Source organism: Candida orthopsilosis, assembly GCF_000315875.1.
Source record: "Candida orthopsilosis Co 90-125, chromosome 1 draft sequence".
Classification (NCBI taxonomy): Eukaryota; Fungi; Ascomycota; class Pichiomycetes; order Serinales; family Debaryomycetaceae; genus Lodderomyces; species Lodderomyces orthopsilosis.
Genome location: NC_018292.1, coordinates 259,560 through 277,621, shown reverse-complemented (window position 1 = coordinate 277,621; position 18,062 = coordinate 259,560). Strand labels below are relative to the sequence as shown.

Here is an 18,062-nt window from a genome sequence, read left to right as displayed (position 1 = left end):
TCAAAGAAGCACTTCACGACTAGATACAGACAATGCGCAGCCATGCACTTTAGTGCTTCGATGCAATGAGAACACCCAAGAAAATAATGTTTTTGTTTACCAACAAAACCTCAACCGAGAATTACTTTTTAGCACATACAACAGAAGTATAATAATATACATCACCAATTCGGAAAACTGCGAGTCAAAAATTAAACGCTTGCAATGGAGGAAAGCTATTATTATCTGCTTGTATTCGTGACTATTATAATGGATTAAATAATTTTTTTATAAAATGTGGGTTTAGAAAGATCTGGCTAATCTATAAATCTCGCTATTTTTCCTCATTATCTGCCAACGTTAGCTAGCATAGTATTTCCTCATTTTACGCTCATTTAAACCAACCCATAAGAAAGACAATTTTCTACCACCACATTCGTTTCATCAAGCAACTACAACATTCGTTTACAAGGGTCAACACTCGTTACTTCCGTTTAGCTTTTTTTGTTACTATTTTTGTCTCACCCAAGTCCGTCATTTTTACTATAACTTCGATTAAACAAGCCAAAGTCTATCTCACCTATTTAAACAATGAAATTATCAAGAACCTTAATCTTAGCTTCAGGATTGGCCGGCTCAATTAATGCCGCAACTGACACTGCAATTACTGAAACAGTCACCATCACTAAGACTTTGTACACTCCAGAGGAGTCCTTAAGTATGGCTGAAGAAGCCGCAAAAGCAGCTTCCATAGCTTCGGTGTTATCCGTTGAGTCACTAGCTTCAGTTGTTGCTGCTCAACTGGCAGTAGATGGTTACTACAGATCTTTAGCGTCGGCTTCAGAGGCTTTACTTGTTCAAGAAACAGCTGCATTAGAGAATAAGGGCTATAACGCTACCAACAATGTTACAATCCACTATGTTACCGTCACTATCAAGCCAAAATCTAAGGCAACAAGCTCTGCCTCAGAAAAATTGATTCTTGATACTGAGAGTACCGACACTGGATCTGGTTCAAGTTCATCTGAAGCTGTCACCATTCCTGCAGAAGAGACTTCAGAGGGTTCTGGTATTAAGTTACCCAATGGACAATACACTGGTGCTGCTGCTGGTTTATGTGCTTTGGTTGTTGCACTTTTATGATTCTACTCGTTTTCAAGTTGTATACCCACTTCGTATCAATTGTATTATTTTTGAATAAATTGTTTCGTCAATATGTTTCTAAGCTATAAACTATGTCTAATCTAATCTACTTTTATGCTCTTCTAGCTTGAAGATCACGAAGGTATTTTTCCTTCTCTAAAATGTAATATTCCATCTCGTTCAACCCCTGAGGGATTTTGGGTGGAACTTCTGGCTTTGCTTCTTCTTCATCATCACTATCGTCATACACATTGAATGGTTTGTTTATGCTAGCTTTTTGGAAAACACTGGGACTGAATTTACCATCACCGACATATCCTGTTCGATTAGTTCTCAAGTCTACTCTGAGATCGTCCTTTGTTACAGAATTATTGGAAAACCTCATTTGTCTATTGAAATGTTCACTTGGAGTAGGGGCATAATATTTGGGATCAATATCATCCTTTGCTGACACTTCCTGGCTTGAGGTGTGTTTGGCATTACAAGTCAATGACTTAACAGGCTCATCTAATAAGTAGACCTTGGTTGGTAAGCTGTCTGCATTGTCGTCTAGACCTATCGAGTCTGCTGAAAATGGAATTGACGTACTGTCTTTGAGGTTTACTCTCGATACCGATGAAGGCGGTTTCCTACCTGGAGCTGGAGGTAGTGGCTTGGAGTGTGACTGATGAGGTGGTGGAGGAGGTGGTGATTTGAACTCGAGGTCAAGATCAAAATCGTCTAACTTCTGATTCTGACTTATGTGGCTTCCTGATGGGTCCTGCCCTAGCCCATCCACGTTAGATCCGTAAGCACTAATGGGAGATATGTCTCGTCTCGATGGACTAGAAAAGAATGTGTTTGCCATATTCCCGTTGTCTGAGCTTCCCCATAGCGATTGCTTTGATTGGATCTTGTCTTTAAGTTTGTTGAGCTTTGACATGTATTTATTGGGACTCTTGCTGCCCACTTTGGGATGCAGTATTATAACTTCATCTGAACTTTCGTGACTCGAAGCACTGCCTTCACCAGTGTTAAGAAAATATTGGCTCGTTTTCAGGAATATTGAAGATCGTTTACTGTGTTTTGAATTATCCAGGGAGACAAATACATCGTGAACTGGGCTTGACTCATAGTGATGTGCTTGCGTCGGAGGTGATTGTATTGGCGATATGGAACTGCCATAAGGTCTGCCATTATCGACCACATGATGCTCTTCCTCATGAGACGGTACCTTTGGTGGGAGTACAGGGGCACTTGGATAAAATGTCATTTCCAAATAAAGCATTCCTGCTCTTTTTCCCTGAAATGTCAAATCATACCATTTATCAAGAATGTACTTTCTATCTCGTTTATTCCCAAGATCGGAAAACACTTGGGATGCATCAATTTCACAACTACCAATAGGCGTTGGGTCACCTTTTGTTTCATCCAAGAGGTCAATTTTTAGTAGTGGCTTCTTCTCCCGAGTGATATCAAACCTGATTTCATGAGTCCATTCTGGGGTCTGACCTGCTCGGAAATCTGATTTAGTCTTTTTCGCATTCGTACCCAATCTTACAACAACGTAGGGCGATTGTTTATCTAGTTTCCTTCTGTTTGGTAGATGCTTTGCACGAACAACCATTATTACTAATGTTCCGTCTGCTGATTGCGTGTATGATGTTGAATCCATTGTTGTGTTTGGTACGTCGGCTTCTTCATCGAAATGGTCGTATATGCTGGGTATGGTGGCGGCGATCGTTGAGGACATTTGTTCAAAAGCGTGGCGTTGTGCTTAGATTGAAAGTGATGGCTAACTAATTGTCAAACAAATTGGTTTTATTCATATGTATATAGAGCAGCATCATCTTTTCTTGATTGATTGACATTGCCCTGTTGGATCACAAAATCTAAGTGGGCTGGTTCTATTTTGTTTTTCGCCCGATTCGGAACCAATGTCGTATTAATGATAATACAGACACTGCTTGTTTTCAGGCACATAAATTGAGGCGAAGGTAAGACGATTTGAAGTATAGGTATGCCAAGTTCAACCACGACGGAGTGTTGTTCATTATACTAGTTATGACGAAAGTTACATTAATGTCTCCGGAGCTTAAATGAGCGAATTACGTTTTTTTTGCTTCACTTTGAGGACAAATAAATCCAAAAATCACAACGACAACACAGTATATCAAGTAACACCTACATAGAACATCATTTAAAGTTGTACGCCTAATCTACAAGGAAGAGTGTTGGAGAAGAAGAACTTCTTGCGGGTTCATTAATTACCCTCCATTTTTAGTTCAGTGTCGGTAGCGCCTCTTCCCATCTTCTCAATTTTTTTTCAAGGTACAAAATCATAGAAGCTGAAATACATCCTTCATTATTTTCGACCATCCTATTAGAGTTATTATGTCGTTTCGAGGAGGAGGAACCGGAAAAGTACTATTACCATTTGGCTTAGACTATGCTGATATAGTAAAATCATCAGAAGATTCGGAGAAACCTCAATATGTACTACCGGTTAATGGAGAACCATCTGAAATAGAGACCTTAGCAGCCAAACAATCAATACGACTTACAAAATTAGTTTCCGATGGACCATTCTACACGGGGAAACTAGAACCCAACCTAACCAAGAACAAGGATCGAGATTCTTTCAAGAAAAAAGAGCTTGCCCATGCCAATGAAGATGGAATTGAACGATATGGTGACAGGTATAAAAAGGTACAGAAAATTGGTCGTACTATCGAAGAGCATCCATATCAAATTCAGTTTTTCCCAGAAGAATTGTATCCAGTGATGGGGATATCAAACAAAAATAAGAAGAAATATTTGACGCTATCGAAATATGCATCAAATGGAGGATTACGAGACTATTTGAGTGAAGAAAAACAGGAAACCATCGACGAGGAAGCAAAAGTACAGGCCCTAAAGGAACAAATGTTTAATCAAGCTGGTGTACACGATGATGAGAAAGAAACTGGGGAAAAAGAAGATGTCCCCAGTGAAGAAGAAGATGTGGACGATGATTTTGACGACGACGATGAAGATGATGACTATAATGCGGAAAAATATTTTGATGACGGAGACGATGATGGAATGGATGATGCAGGAGATGATGAGGCAGCATTTTAAAGAGTGAAGTTAATGTTGTCTTCTTATAGAGTTACCAAAATTGAAGCACAAATTTATCGCTATCTAAAAGTTATATATTAAACGTAAAACTAATTAATGCATTCCTTCCACCAGGTACTTTACCGAACCATCTTCCAAACTTGTGCTCTTTGCTGACCAAAACAAACACCCTCAATTGTTTGGTATTTGGGATTTCAACACTATCTATTTTGACAACAAATCCTCGTAAATTTTCCACTTCACCTATTAAGGTAAATGATCTCAAAGTAGCGTCTAATCTCCAAATTTTCATGGTACCACCAAATGAACCACTTAAAAATACATCACTGTACGCTGGTGCATGTATAGCAGTAATCCAGTAAGGCTGTGGAACCGGTATTTGCCGACTGGCTATTTCAGTTTCAGTTTCAGCACTTGCTTGTTGTGGTTGAAATTGTGGCTGCAATCCATGTGCCAATCTTCTAGTATCCTGTGCTTTCTTCTTAGCTAATGACCAAAGGGCAATATTTCCATTATCTGAGCCAGTTACAAAATGAGATTCGTCAATCATGGATACAACATCAATCGATCCTTCATTGTGGAATGGTTCATCACTTCCTGTTTCATCATCATCGGATCTCTTTTTCCTCTTCTTTTCTATTGAATCACCACCACGAAAAGTTAACCTCGATTCTTCAGGAATTTTCCAAAACATGGCAGTTTTATCTCTACTTCCAACAGAAACACAAGTCTCTCTAGCTAAAGCGGCAATGTCAGTGATATTATCTTGATGACCATATAATGTTTCCAATTGAGTAAATTGATTTATCGAATATGTTCTTATTCTCAAATCAGCGCATGCAGCGAATAACTGATCAGTGTTTCTTCTAAATACAATTGAGTTCACTGCTGATCTGGTTGGGAGTACCTTTAAACAAGCCAAATTTTCACTTGACCAAATTATTAATCGGGAATCGGAACCGCCTGTGACGATGTATTTCCCATCTGGAGATGCTGCAATACAGTTTATCTGCTCCCAGTGATGATTCAAACCGGGGCGTGATGTATTTAATGTAAAGTACTTGGCTCCACCTTTGGTATGCTTTATCCTCTGGGGCTTCTTTCCCAGACTAATATTCCACTTGATTATTTCGATATCTTTTGATACCGTATATAGGTATGGGAAATGCACGCACATGCTAGTAACGTTATTTGATCCTATCCGTGTCGTTACTAATTTAACATCGTCTCCATCCAATTGTTGTGAAATTTTATCACCCCAAAACTTATATACATGTCCTTTAGCATCAGCTACATCGACTTGCAATCTTTTTGCTAAAATTTCGTCGTCAAGATCCTGGGCATCAAAATTATCAGAATCGCGTAGTTCCTCATTCTTCAAGTTTTCAAGATACTGTTTAGCTAATCTTCTTCTTTTGTCAGCTGCACTTTCAGTGGCAAATTCTTCATCTGATGAAAGTTCTTCCTCTTGTCGTTGGTCTTCTAAAGACCGTTCGTTTTCAGTGTCACTGGCACTTGATATCTCTTCATCGAAATTTGATGTCGCGGACGATGGCTGTGGAGTGGATGATTTAGACTTCTTGGATCGTGTTGTGCTTGTAATCTTATCCAGACGCTTTCTCTTCTTTGAAGGATCAGATAGGAATGGGTCTCCTGCCATAGTTTATCAATGGTATAATATTGTAGCTCCACCGATGATCTCTTTGAATTTTTTTTCTTACATTTTTCAATTCAGCGCGATGGCATCAGATGGTACAAATAAAATCTACACTAACGATTCCACAATACAACTCTACCTTATATTCCTATATAATCAGTCTTCTAACAAATCTTCAATATCGGCATCTTCTTGCGCATCATAAGCGCTTTGATGTCTTTGTCTGGTTTCTTCTGCCAATTGCTCCAAAACAGCTTGAGTGGTTTTCACGTTCTTTCTGGTCTTTTTACCCCAGCCAAATTCATTGGCTTCTTTCTCTAAACTTTCCTCCAACTGTCTTTGAGCTTCAGCATCCCTTGCTGGCTTTTCTGCCTTTTCCTTTTCGTCTAATCTTTGTTGGTGCTCGCTTTGCTTTTTGGCTGCCCACTGCGAGTAATACTTACGAAATATAAGATATGCACAAACAAATATAGCTAAACGGAAGTATTTGAGAAATGTGTCTCTTTCAACATAATCGTAGATCTCTTCAAATGCCATTGCTTGTGGTCGGGTATAGCGTGATGGTTTGTAACGCTGGAACTTGGGTGTTGAAGTTGAGTGAGAGTATTTATTTTTCAGTGTCCGTTTTGTTTAGTTAATGGGCAATTCTCGGTTTATACGGAGTTTATTGTCAGAGACACTAAATTCGAACGCTGTATTTAAGCAAATAACCATATCGTAAGTAAAGCTGGAAATAGGTTTTACCCTACGAGAACGTCACTTTGAGTAATATAATTTTGATAATTAACGGATATGGCTTTCGAAACTCGGGCGCACGTGACGTTTTTACTACTTTCATTTTGTTACCGATATTTGCAACCGCATTGTTAGAAACATATAAGATATTTAAAGTAACCAAAAACTATCTAAAACTGGGGTCAAGTTTATTTTTCCTGCTCTCCCTCATTTAATACTCATTCGACATAGACTCACTCCAACTAGAAATACTCATCATCATTATACTCCTAGTTATACCCCCAAAACCACTTTATACACGACATTAGGCCTTGAAAACTTTATCATAACTTCGAAACAGCTATTCATGGAATACAAACGTCAAGATGTCGCAAGGCTCGAGAATTATCATCTTCAGTCTAGCTTGTCGGTTATTAATCAATTGCTTGATTTTGCTTTATTCACAAGGGTTATAACCGCGTACCTTTTTACACAAGATACCTTAGTTTATATGGGGATACCAGATAAAGATATTCTTCGAAAGGTCAGAGTCCATAACAATGATGGTGAGAGCATCATGAAGGTCAATCTTGATGTAACAGAAATTGAGTATAGGAAAAACCCTGTTAATTACGTTGGTGCTTGATGTCTGATGTATTCGCAAAAAACAGCTCAAACCCAAAAGTACCGGAACGAAAAAACGCAGTAACTTCTCAGGTGCTGTAGAACCTTGAACATCAAGGTATAGGAAGCCAGGGTATCTTGGACATAGTTGAAAATTATTTGTTTTGAATGTTTTTTGAATTTGTATTGTAGACTCTAGTTCTCTTTTCAAAACGTATGCTCTTTAATGAGCAATGAGATGGAAGTCATTCAACAGTCATTAATTGGATCTGTCTTTGCATCGTCTACAAGACTTGTGCGATAACAATTAGCTCCTTTGTCAAAAATAAAATATGAATATACCCAATTGACAAAATATAGCATATGAATCTACAAATGTTCTTACTTGTAGCATTTGAAACATTCAAAAATATGTTTATTGAATTTACAACTCTATAGCTCTTCATCAGAATCATCTTCAGCAAATGGATCCAATTCGGGAAAGTCCCCAACTTCAATCTGCTTAGGCTTGACAAAACTTCCATGATTAGGCCGACATGTAAACAATTGTACCCCATCAATATCACCGCTATTTTTGCCAACAGGTTCATCAAATTCAATACCCACCCAATCTTGTTTGCCGCCATCCAAATGACCAATCTTGCCGACAAATCGTATTGTTCCTCTTCTTTCGCCTTCAATGTTTATCACACGACATCGATCATTTATGTGGATTGTTGCTAATTTGGCAGCGTTTTCTTCAGCAATGTGTTTTTGTAATAGTTCATATTCGGGATCGAATCGACCAAGTTTGTTATCTTGTTTCCATTGTAAGACGGTATTGTTTCGTTTACGATACTCTTCTTCTGACATTTGATATTCTGGTGTAGTATTAGCTACAGATGGTGAAATAGTTGATGAAATTTGGTTTGTGGTGGAATCGGGGTCCATGTCAATGACATGTATACGACTATACTCTTTTAACTCCAATTGGGCCAAGTTGGTATCCTGATCCTTCTCTTGTAAGTACGGTGGTGATGAGAGCTGGATAAATTCATTGGAATACTTGTTGGGGAAATATTGAAGCAATTGATTTCGAGGCTCAACACCAGTGATGAGTTCTAATTTTTGTTTAAAATGGTCTAGTGACCATTGTGGTGATACTCTTCTTTCTGATGAAGTCAAATCAGATGTGATAAATATGTTAATGTCACTCATTTACTTGATGGTGGTTCTGTTTACAACTTGGAAATGCGCGTCAAGTAAAATTTTCCTTAAATAAAGAGGAACAACTGAATATCAGATCAAGATATTAATACAAATGATCATAAATATATACAAATATACAATGGAACGTATTTATATATAAATTAAAATAATACAATTGGGTTAAAGAAATAAACAAAATAATACAAATTAATGCGTAGTCTCTAGTGGATTATGAGAAGGCAGGTTTTGTTATTGGTGCAGAATGTATGCATGACAAATGGTTCTTCTTATGTGAAATCATCATAGGCAGATATCAATCTCTCACTTAATGAAGTCTTGAATTTTGTAACGTCTGCATGAACCTTGAAAATTTGTTCATCAAGTTCTAATTGCTTTTGTTGTAAATCTTGAATAACGATTTTCTTGTGTAAATGAGCATCTTGAAATTCACGCTCATAATTGAGGATATTACCCGTTATGGAAGATTTGGTATCTCTAATCTTCTTTTCTCGATCTTCAATATCCTCCGACATTTTGGCTTGCAAGTTATAAATTTGTTGGGATTTTTCATCATTACTGCGTTTTTGTTTGTACTCATCATTTTGAATAGTGGCCAAGTTTGTACGTTGGTTTGTAACATATTCCTGCATCGAATCAAATTGTTCAATAATTTTATCAAGCTCAATTCTATTTTGACTCAACTTGGCATCAATGTTACCACGCAATTGATTCAATTGGTGTGACTCTTCTCCAAGTGTTTTGTCTTTGAACAATTCATCTCTTCCGTATGCAATATTGAAATCACTCAAATCTTTGAGTTGTAATCCAAAAGTATAACCATCTGAATTGCTGTAGTTGAACTTTTCCACTATACCGTTGTAGTTCACTACCAATTTTTCAATGGCAAAGCATGCATTTTCTGTATCAGCTATCCTTTCTTGAAGATCATCCTTTTTTCTCTCCAATTTTACTGTTTCCAATTCAATTGTCTTTGATAACTTATCACGCCTTAATTCCAAGTCAGTAATGTCCTTGATTGATACACCAGTGGCTTGAAATTCCCGCTCCAACGTCTCTCTTTCCTTTTGTAGTGTCTTCAAATTTTCGTTAGCTGAGTACACTTCATCCAGCAATTGATGTAACTTCGTACTCCATTCTGGTATTCTCCTTTGAACTTCTTCAATGTATTCACGAAGCTTGGTATAATCCTCTTCCAAGGCAATAGTTTTCCTATCAGCATCATCTCTTAGTCTCAAATCATTCAACAATTGCTCATAATTTTCATTCAATTTATCCTTTTGAACCAGAAGGTTCCTCTCTTGTCCTTTAAATTTCTCCATTTCTTCTTCAAACTCCCTCAACATTTGCTGACGTGGAGCCTCGTAATCTTCATCTGCATCAAGAAACCTAAGGTAACAACTATAGTTGTACCCCATGAAAATACGATCAAAATCATCATTGGGACTAAGATCATCGACAACATCTATATTAGATTCAATGTATGTGAGTATCCATTCAAGAATTGCCAAAAAATTAGGCCAGTTTTGACCACCAACTGCATTAAACTGTAACCTTGATATCGTACCTAGTGCTGGATACTGCAACGACTTTAGTAATGGTATTATTTCCTGCTCTGCTGATTTTCGAAACACATATGAAGGATCAATAAAGTGGTACATGAACTTAAAGATTTCATAGAAATTTCGTTGTGTTGGAATCTTCAAAGTATTTTCATTCAAAGATATTGATGTTCTAATTTCAAAGTGATTAGTTGCTAGAAACTTGTAAATTTTTTGTGTCATTTCTTCTTGTCTGGCTCGGTTTACGGCTCTATCTGTGGGTACCAGATGTAGAGCTCCATATTGAGGTTGGGGTATATGTGATTGGAATGGCAACGGCTGAGATGACAGTGGAGTTGGCTGTGAAGGATTTATGTGGCGATTGAGAAATGGTTGCTGTTGTTGCAGCAGCAGCAGCAGCAGCTCTTGCAGTGGTTGAAAGCTTGTCCGTGGAGCATTTGCCAGTTGCGATACCTGCAGCGATGGTATTCCTACACTTGATCTCTTTTTGTTTGTTGATGCAGGTACCGAATATAGTACTGATCTTCGTTTGTTTCCAGTTGATGGGGTATTATCATTAATAAATGCAGATTGTATATTTCCTTGAAAGCTCTGTCTTGGATTTACTTGCTGACTGTTCCCATTTATGCCTGCACTTACTCTGCTCCCATATATATTATTGAACGGCGTCGATACGCCGGCAGTTGATTGTATTGTTGATGACCTGGAAGCTGTCCCTAGAGACAATCTGGTGCCTCCATTTGAAAATTGTTGTTGTTTTCGTAGTGGAAGCAATGGCTTTATTGGTGGTGCATTTGATGAATGGCTCATCCTTGATTATATGAATGCATACAATGGGTGAATCTGGTTACGTTGTTGTAGTGCGTGTTTACGCTCTTGCGTGCGATTGTTTTGGTTTTGATTTGAATTTTTCTGTCTAGTCACTGTTTAATACAACCAATTGTTCAATACTCTCAAGATTCCTTCACCACTATACTGCTCTATTACTTGTTTGTCAGTGACTAGGAACTGGTTGGAGTATATATGTATATGATGGATGCAAAGAATTGGTAGTTGTGTACACTAAAGAAAGAGCTTGTTTACTGTATAGAAGTATATTTTTTTTTTCTTCTGTTTCTTTTCTTTTTTTTCCTGTTTGTCATTTTTTGGTTTGTCGTTAGTTGTTGTTGTTGTTGGTTTGTTTTGATTTTGATTTTATATGTAATGCCTAAATAGGAAATTACCACACAAGATGCGTAACTCTCTCTATATGTCAATCTACATCATTTCACGACACGACAGTACTCGAACTACAGAACTACATCAATTGCCCGTCCAATCTAATTAGTAGTGAATAATACCGTCGAGAATGCTAGATCTATCGCAATGATAGACAGACCTGCTTTTGACCTGCTAACTCTCTAGTGCAGCCATTGGCTTCAAAATAAGCACTGACTGTTAACTGATGTGGAAAACCTTTTCCACCTTTCTGCTATTGAACCTCAACACTTACACCAACTTAAAAAGCCTTTTCATGGGAATTTCTTGGTAATAATGAGATCCCTTATTAAATTCTATAGAATCGGTTAGTATTAAATTACGAATGACCCGGAAATTTAAAATAAACTGCAATTGACACAAAGTACACGACCTACGATCATTTTGACGTTACTTGCAATACAATAGCTGTTTAAAAGGTCAATTGAGAGAGGTTTCATTCTACAGCGAGGTATTTGATATATAGCAGTCGACCCCACATATCCCACACAACGTACATTGTGTATGATAGCTTCGTTTGTTCCAATATAGAATGTCTATTTTAGTAACAATAACAATAACAATACCAATAACAATAATATAACAATCTAAAGAAGAACAAAAATTAAAAAAATTAAAAAATGACAAACAAAAACAATTTAGAAAAACCAAATTTGCGAAACACGAAATTTAGAAACATTCTAAACGTAAGGGGAAAAGCAAATAGAAATCCATACTACAAAGACATTCGTTGAACAAGTTCTTTTATTTGAGGAGGGAACCATTTTGGAACAGAAGGATATAATTAAAAGTGGCAATACAAACACAACTATGAGCACTCCTTCAACGCCTGTAGCTGCCCCTGCAGTATTACACAACAATGACGCAACTACGTTACCTGACACCATAGGCAGCAACTCAATATCTAAAAGCGACAGCATCAGTGCTACGCATGACAACGGTTCAAAATCAAACAGAAACAGCGGTGATCATTTCCAAATAAATCTAAACAAACCATCTACACCATCCCCACCAAATAGAAAACGTGCGTCAGGTTCGTTTCTCAAGACCCCAGAACAACCGAAAGACACAAACAAACGATATTCAGCAACACTACCGTACACTCCATCATATAAGCGAACAAGTACAGGTTCATACAAGTCACCTGATGGGAAATTGGTCTACCATAATGTTAATTCACCATTTAGTGCAGCCCATTTATTGAAAACACCAAGACATTCAACAATTGAAGATTCGCCTACTGGCGAGGACGAAGATGGACGGAAATTGAAAATGATGAAAACTCCACAATATTTAGGAACGGCAAAGAAGTTATTTCAAGGTGAAGATGGAAGTCCTAATGGCAAAAGTCGAGAGGATTTAACAGAAATTAGTTCACAATTGAGGAGTAAATTAAGTTCTGCATTAGGTAAATTGCAGAAAGATGATTCATCCCATAATTCTAAAATCACATTTACTGAATTATCATTTGATTCTCAAACATCACCAACGAGAAAATATACACCAAAGAAACATTCTGCCTTAGGTAACAACTGGGTACCTACAAACACCCTTCAAAGAGCCAATCTTAACTTACAGACATTACAACAATCACCCATTGCCAAATCAAACAATTCATCGCCGAAATTGGAGCAGGGTCATGGATTCAGATCAAATACCAATTCTCCATTAAAACAATCACCAGTGTTGAAAGGTGATAATCAACAAGGACGTTCACGATTGAACGATATGCCTTCACCAGATGAAGAAACAAGTGCACATTCTGCTTTGTTGGCAGCTCTATCGCGACAACGAAGAAAATCTCGATCATCGTTTTCAAATAGTGATACCAAGAGGAAATCGATCACAGCTGAAGGACCACCAACTCTACAAATAACGACACAAAAGGAGATTAAATTACCGCCACTTAATATTGCATTGAATGGTGAATACAACACCTCAATGAAGCGGTTCAATGGCAAGAACAATGAACAAGATGCCGTAATATCGTTAATGTCATTAGCATCGCCGCAATCAGCCAAATACGCACACTCGCGAAGTCAAAGTTTGAATAGCAATGGAAATTTCCCAACAAGTGGCGGTGGCTATGGTGCTCCATTTGGTGATAATGTTGCGTCGCCAATATCATCACGATCATCACTGGTGCAAATCCCATCACCAACTTTTGCCTCTATGCAACCACCACACCTACCTCCATTGACTAGATTTATGAAGAGTCCCGAGGCAAAGCAAAAGGGTTCACGAAAGGGACTTGTCTTTTCTACTGATGATACTGATGATGAAGATGCGGTTGTGGACGATGGTGATGATAATGACAATGATTCTGATCGAACTGTTGAAGAGGACAAATGAGAGACAACTACATATAAACAGTAATTAAGTGGTTAAGATTAATACATAATCAGTTATAACACTATGTAGACCCTCTATGATGTTCTACTGATGAAACATTACTTGAAAGTCGTTTTATTGCATAGTTTGTTTACCAACGACGCAAGATCTTATTTTCGTTAGTTGGAGATCAATCAAAAGTGCGCTCACACAAAATTAAATTCCACTCTTCGATAAGATTATGTCAGTATTGACAAATTGGACATTCAGACAAGCCCCATATCAACAACAGCAACTGCAGCTGCTCTTGTATTCACTGTTTTTACGAGAAGCATGGTACAATGCTACACCAGAGCGTCACTCTCATCAAATACATATTGACTTGATGTACAATGATCTCATACCCGATCCATTTGTGAACGATAACGAATTGAATATCAGCTGGGTTAGTGATTTGACGTGGGAGTATCGCTGTCTATTCGATGTGTCAGTTTCACAACGGCAAGCTTACTTAGTGTTTGATCAATTGGATACTGAGGCTGAAGTTGAGTTGAATAATGAGGTCATCGCACAGAGTGACAATGCGTTTCACAAACATGTAGTTGCTGTGAATTTAACTCTTAAGAATGATTTGATCGTGAAGTTGAAGTCGGGAGTTGAGTTGGGTAAAAAGTTGGAGAATGAGTTTGGTCGATGTGAGTGTTGGAATGGTGATTGTAGTCGAGTTTATGTTCGCAAACCGCAATTTCAATATGGCTGGGATTGGGGACCAAAATTGATCACGTGTGGGTTTGGCAAAATTGAATTGGTTACTGAAAATTATGTTGATGATTTGTTTATTAGATATAAGTTGAATGAGGCGTTGGATCAAGCTCATTTATGGTTTGAAGTTGAAAGTATATTGTTTACACCAGTGGTTCGAGCTACGATTGAGATCAGCCTAGGTGAGGAAGTAATTGATGTGATTGAACTTGACCAAGTAGATCCTCAAATGAATATCAGCTATGTTTTGGAAGATGTCCAATTATGGTGGCCTATCAAGCATGGAAAACCAAACTTGTACAATATCAAATTATTTTACAAGGATAAGCTAATGAGTTGCAAGTTTATTGGATTTAGGAAAATTGAGCTCGTGACTACACCAGATGACTATGGCAGTTCATTCTATTTTAAGATCAATGACAAACCCATACAAATGATTGGTTCAAATTGGATCCCATCTCATTCATTTATATCTCAAGTTACAAAACAAGATTATCAAGAGTATGTTGATTTGATCATTGATTCAAATCAAAATATGATTAGGGTTTGGGGAGGCGGGCATTATGAATCTGATGAATTTTATCAATTATGTGATTTATATGGGATTATAATTTGGCAAGATTTCATGTTTGCATGTGGGATATATCCCTATGAACCCATACTACAACTGGTTCAAGAAGAGATTAAGAATCAAGTGAAACGATTACGCAATTTTGCAAGTATTGTGTTTTATGTTGGTAATAACGAAGATTATCAAATTGCTGATGCTTTGAAATTGGACAAGAACAACGTTAGTCAGTTCCCAGCGAAACCAATCTATGAAGATATCATCCCAGTGGTGTTGACCACTTTTGCCAATCAAGTGGCGTATAGATTTGGATCGCCCTATTCAGACGATGTTCATAGCTCATATGATTTGAGATTTGGAGATTCACATCAATGGGATGTATGGCATGGACGCAGGTTACCTTATCAAGCATGGCCTCAATTATCAGCTAGATTTATCAGTGAGTTTGGTATGTTGTCGTTGCCTGAGTATTCGACGTTAAGTAAGTACATCACCGGTGAAAACCAGTTATATCCCGATCTGAACTTGATTAATTTCCATACCAAACCGATAAATAAAGGGAATCTTGGCTATTACATATGGTCCAATTTTAACAAACCAGAACTGCTTAATTTACAAGATTGGATATATTTAACCCAATTGATGCAACTGGAAGCGGTATCTTTAGCGTTTAGATATTGGAGACGTCAATGGAATCAATTTCAATGTGGTGGTGTATTAGTATGGCAATTGAACGATTGTTGGCCCAGTGTTTCTTGGTCAGTAGTTGATTTTGAGAAAGTGCCAAAATTGAGTTATTATGGAATGAAAAGAGAGTTGAAGGAAGTAAGTGTTGCTGGGTATAGGGCAGAGGAAGAAGAGGAGGAAGAGGAGAAAGGTGGTGTGTTTGCTGGTCAAACGGTGTTTCAAGAGTCAAGAGTGAAGTTTGATATGTGGGGGTTTGGTAATGTTTGTAATTTGACTTTGATTGTTGAATTTTACAACTCAGATGGTGACTTTGTCGATGAGTATAAGCAAAATGGAATCGACTTTGAAGGGAACAAAGTCAATACTATCATGTCAGGTGCAACTTTTGATCAATTGAAGAAAAATACAATTGTGTATTTGAAGTTGTCAAAGGACAACATAATGGTAGCAAGATCTTCAGATTGGCCACAGCCTTTAAAAAAATTAAATTGGGAAAAACTAACATCCAATTTACAAATTGATATTGAATACCAAGGGTCAGGTCAGTTCCAATTGTCTACAAATAAACCAGTTAAAGCATTACAATTGTATTTTGAGAGTGCTCGCAGATATCGGTTTAGTGATAATGGAATTGATTTATTTCCTGGTGATCCACAAGTTATACAAGTGATTGATTTACAAGAAGAGGAAATTGATAAGATAAAGTACCGATATTTGAATTACTAATGGGGGGTGTGTGTGGTTTAGTAGCCAATCAAGACATCGATAACTGGGGGTGTTGTTGTTGTCGTGTCGTGTGACTACTAAAGGAAAGTCAGTTTTGTGATAATGATGTAAGATCACTTGAAGAAAACAACCAATGATGAAATAGATAACATTGATGACACAAGAATTTAGAATTTGTCATACTCTTTAGTCAGCTTCTTTCCAACATAAATTTCTTTTTATTTTCTTTATTTTGTTGTGTCTTCTCCTTTTACAATTACGATGTGCACGTGACTAGAGAAACAAAAATTTTTCTTTTTTTCTTTTTTGGTTAAATTTCTTATTTTGTTCTCTCTTGTTTAGTATTTAATTAGTAATACTATTATGTATGTACGTATATATATATGTTGTAAAGGGATCTCAATGCCGAAAGAAGACAAAAGAGAAGAAGAAAAAATTATCAACTGATTAGATTTATAACACCCCATCTCAGTATTCAAATATAAACAATTAACATATTGCTTCTTTACTGATAGACTAGTACTACTATTTTACTGATTGCATTTACATCGCATACTACTAATAGAATAGCATATTCCTACAAAACAACTTAAACACTGAGTCACACGCGCATTTGAAATTCCCGACACGTATATCTGACATAACTAACTATTTATCACAATGACGAGGATACTTTTGCTTTTACATCCTACTGTTGTTACTGATGCTCATTTAGTAGAGTCTATCAAATCAGATATTGCCAAGAACCACGATGGGAGCTACGCCATAGACCAACAGGTTATCAATCGAGTTACTCAGGGTGATGTCATACTAGATAACGCTTCGTATAATGAGATCGACTATATTAATCCAAATGAAGATGAGTATCGTGAGATGCCACTACTGTTGATCAAGTTATTATTTGATTTATTGGCCACTGAAGGTGGAGTTGTAAAGGGGGATTTACCAAAAGATCAGAACTTGGATGTTCTAATGCAAGGTTTCATTGTTGAAGAAGATGGATCTTGGACTAAACCTGAGCCAATAACTGAAACTGTCTCATTGAAGAAGAAACTGGGTAGTGGTGTGGGCGGCAACTATACTCATTTGAATGGTGGCTCAACTGCAAAGAAATTACCCATGTTTAAGAAATTGACTGATCAAAATGCAACGCCAGGATTAACTGATACTTCAGCATCAAATACTGATGAGGAGAATGAAAACGGAGGAATGAAGAGAAAATTAGTTGAGACTAAGCTTACATATTTCAGCGAGTCTGATAATGATGACGACGATGAAGGTGATGAAGATGTAGAAGAGTACATCAATGAAGATGAACTAATACAAGATTTGAAAAATGATAATCTTATCATACCCAAGAAATGTGAATTACCAAATGGTAAAAGAAGAAGAAAAGCATGTAAAGATTGTACTTGTGGGTTAAAAGAATTGGAAGAATTGGAGGACAATAAACAACAAACGCTTCAGAACTCAATATTGGGTAAAATGGCCCAATCAGCCAGTTTAGAGGCTGAGAAAATTGAAGCTAGATTAAAACAAAAACAAGGAGAAAAGATTAAATTCAAAGAGGAGGATCTTACTGAAATTGATTTTACTGTCAAGGGTAAAACTGGTGGTTGTGGATCTTGTGCTTTGGGTGATGCTTTTAGATGTGATGGATGTCCTTATTTGGGTTTGCCTCCTTTTAAACCGGGTGAAGCTATCACATTGGATGGAATGGATGAAGATATTTAGAAAAGAGGAATCT

At 37.3% G+C, this 18,062-nt stretch overlaps 10 protein-coding genes across 10 annotated transcripts; 5 read left to right on the top strand and 5 right to left on the bottom strand. All coding sequences in view use genetic code 12, as the record gives it.

Moving 5' to 3' along the window:
• Nucleotides 1–570: 570 nt before the first annotated feature.
• On the top strand, nucleotides 571–1,122 carry CORT_0A01270 (Pga34 GPI-anchored protein; the record flags this gene model as incomplete). The annotated part of the gene is made up of 1 exon (XM_003865911.1): nucleotides 571–1,122. One exon carries the CDS (start codon nucleotides 571–573, stop codon nucleotides 1,120–1,122), a length of 552 nt encoding a protein of 183 aa, XP_003865959.1.
• A 112-nt stretch (nucleotides 1,123–1,234) lies between these two features.
• CORT_0A01260 (Inn1 protein) lies at nucleotides 1,235–2,854 on the bottom strand (the record flags this gene model as incomplete). Its single annotated transcript, XM_003865910.1, has 1 exon — nucleotides 1,235–2,854. One exon carries the CDS (start codon nucleotides 2,852–2,854, stop codon nucleotides 1,235–1,237), a length of 1,620 nt encoding a protein of 539 aa, XP_003865958.1.
• A 641-nt stretch (nucleotides 2,855–3,495) lies between these two features.
• Nucleotides 3,496–4,221, top strand: CORT_0A01250 (Rpc31 RNA polymerase III subunit C31; the record flags this gene model as incomplete). The annotated part of the gene is made up of 1 exon (XM_003865909.1): nucleotides 3,496–4,221. One exon carries the CDS (start codon nucleotides 3,496–3,498, stop codon nucleotides 4,219–4,221), a length of 726 nt encoding a protein of 241 aa, XP_003865957.1.
• A 70-nt stretch (nucleotides 4,222–4,291) lies between these two features.
• CORT_0A01240 (Rrp9 protein) lies at nucleotides 4,292–5,881 on the bottom strand (the record flags this gene model as incomplete). Its single annotated transcript, XM_003865908.1, has 1 exon — nucleotides 4,292–5,881. One exon carries the CDS (start codon nucleotides 5,879–5,881, stop codon nucleotides 4,292–4,294), a length of 1,590 nt encoding a protein of 529 aa, XP_003865956.1.
• A 153-nt stretch (nucleotides 5,882–6,034) lies between these two features.
• CORT_0A01230 (Pga2 protein) lies at nucleotides 6,035–6,415 on the bottom strand (the record flags this gene model as incomplete). Its single annotated transcript, XM_003865907.1, has 1 exon — nucleotides 6,035–6,415. One exon carries the CDS (start codon nucleotides 6,413–6,415, stop codon nucleotides 6,035–6,037), a length of 381 nt encoding a protein of 126 aa, XP_003865955.1.
• A 1,233-nt stretch (nucleotides 6,416–7,648) lies between these two features.
• CORT_0A01220 (Alf1 protein) lies at nucleotides 7,649–8,413 on the bottom strand (the record flags this gene model as incomplete). The annotated part of the gene is made up of 1 exon (XM_003865906.1): nucleotides 7,649–8,413. The coding sequence occupies one exon, from the start codon at nucleotides 8,411–8,413 to the stop codon at nucleotides 7,649–7,651; it is 765 nt and encodes a 254-aa protein (XP_003865954.1).
• A 278-nt stretch (nucleotides 8,414–8,691) lies between these two features.
• CORT_0A01210 (hypothetical protein) lies at nucleotides 8,692–10,794 on the bottom strand (the record flags this gene model as incomplete). Its single annotated transcript, XM_003865905.1, has 1 exon — nucleotides 8,692–10,794. The coding sequence occupies one exon, from the start codon at nucleotides 10,792–10,794 to the stop codon at nucleotides 8,692–8,694; it is 2,103 nt and encodes a 700-aa protein (XP_003865953.1).
• Nucleotides 10,795–12,051: 1,257 nt separating this feature from the next.
• On the top strand, nucleotides 12,052–13,593 carry CORT_0A01200 (hypothetical protein; the record flags this gene model as incomplete). The annotated part of the gene is made up of 1 exon (XM_003865904.1): nucleotides 12,052–13,593. One exon carries the CDS (start codon nucleotides 12,052–12,054, stop codon nucleotides 13,591–13,593), a length of 1,542 nt encoding a protein of 513 aa, XP_003865952.1.
• A 220-nt stretch (nucleotides 13,594–13,813) lies between these two features.
• On the top strand, nucleotides 13,814–16,315 carry CORT_0A01190 (late-stage biofilm-induced gene in C. albicans; the record flags this gene model as incomplete). The annotated part of the gene is made up of 1 exon (XM_003865903.1): nucleotides 13,814–16,315. One exon carries the CDS (start codon nucleotides 13,814–13,816, stop codon nucleotides 16,313–16,315), a length of 2,502 nt encoding a protein of 833 aa, XP_003865951.1.
• A 660-nt stretch (nucleotides 16,316–16,975) lies between these two features.
• Nucleotides 16,976–18,049, top strand: CORT_0A01180 (cytosolic Fe-S protein assembly protein; the record flags this gene model as incomplete). Its single annotated transcript, XM_003865902.1, has 1 exon — nucleotides 16,976–18,049. One exon carries the CDS (start codon nucleotides 16,976–16,978, stop codon nucleotides 18,047–18,049), a length of 1,074 nt encoding a protein of 357 aa, XP_003865950.1.
• Between the last annotated feature and the right edge of the window lie 13 nt (nucleotides 18,050–18,062).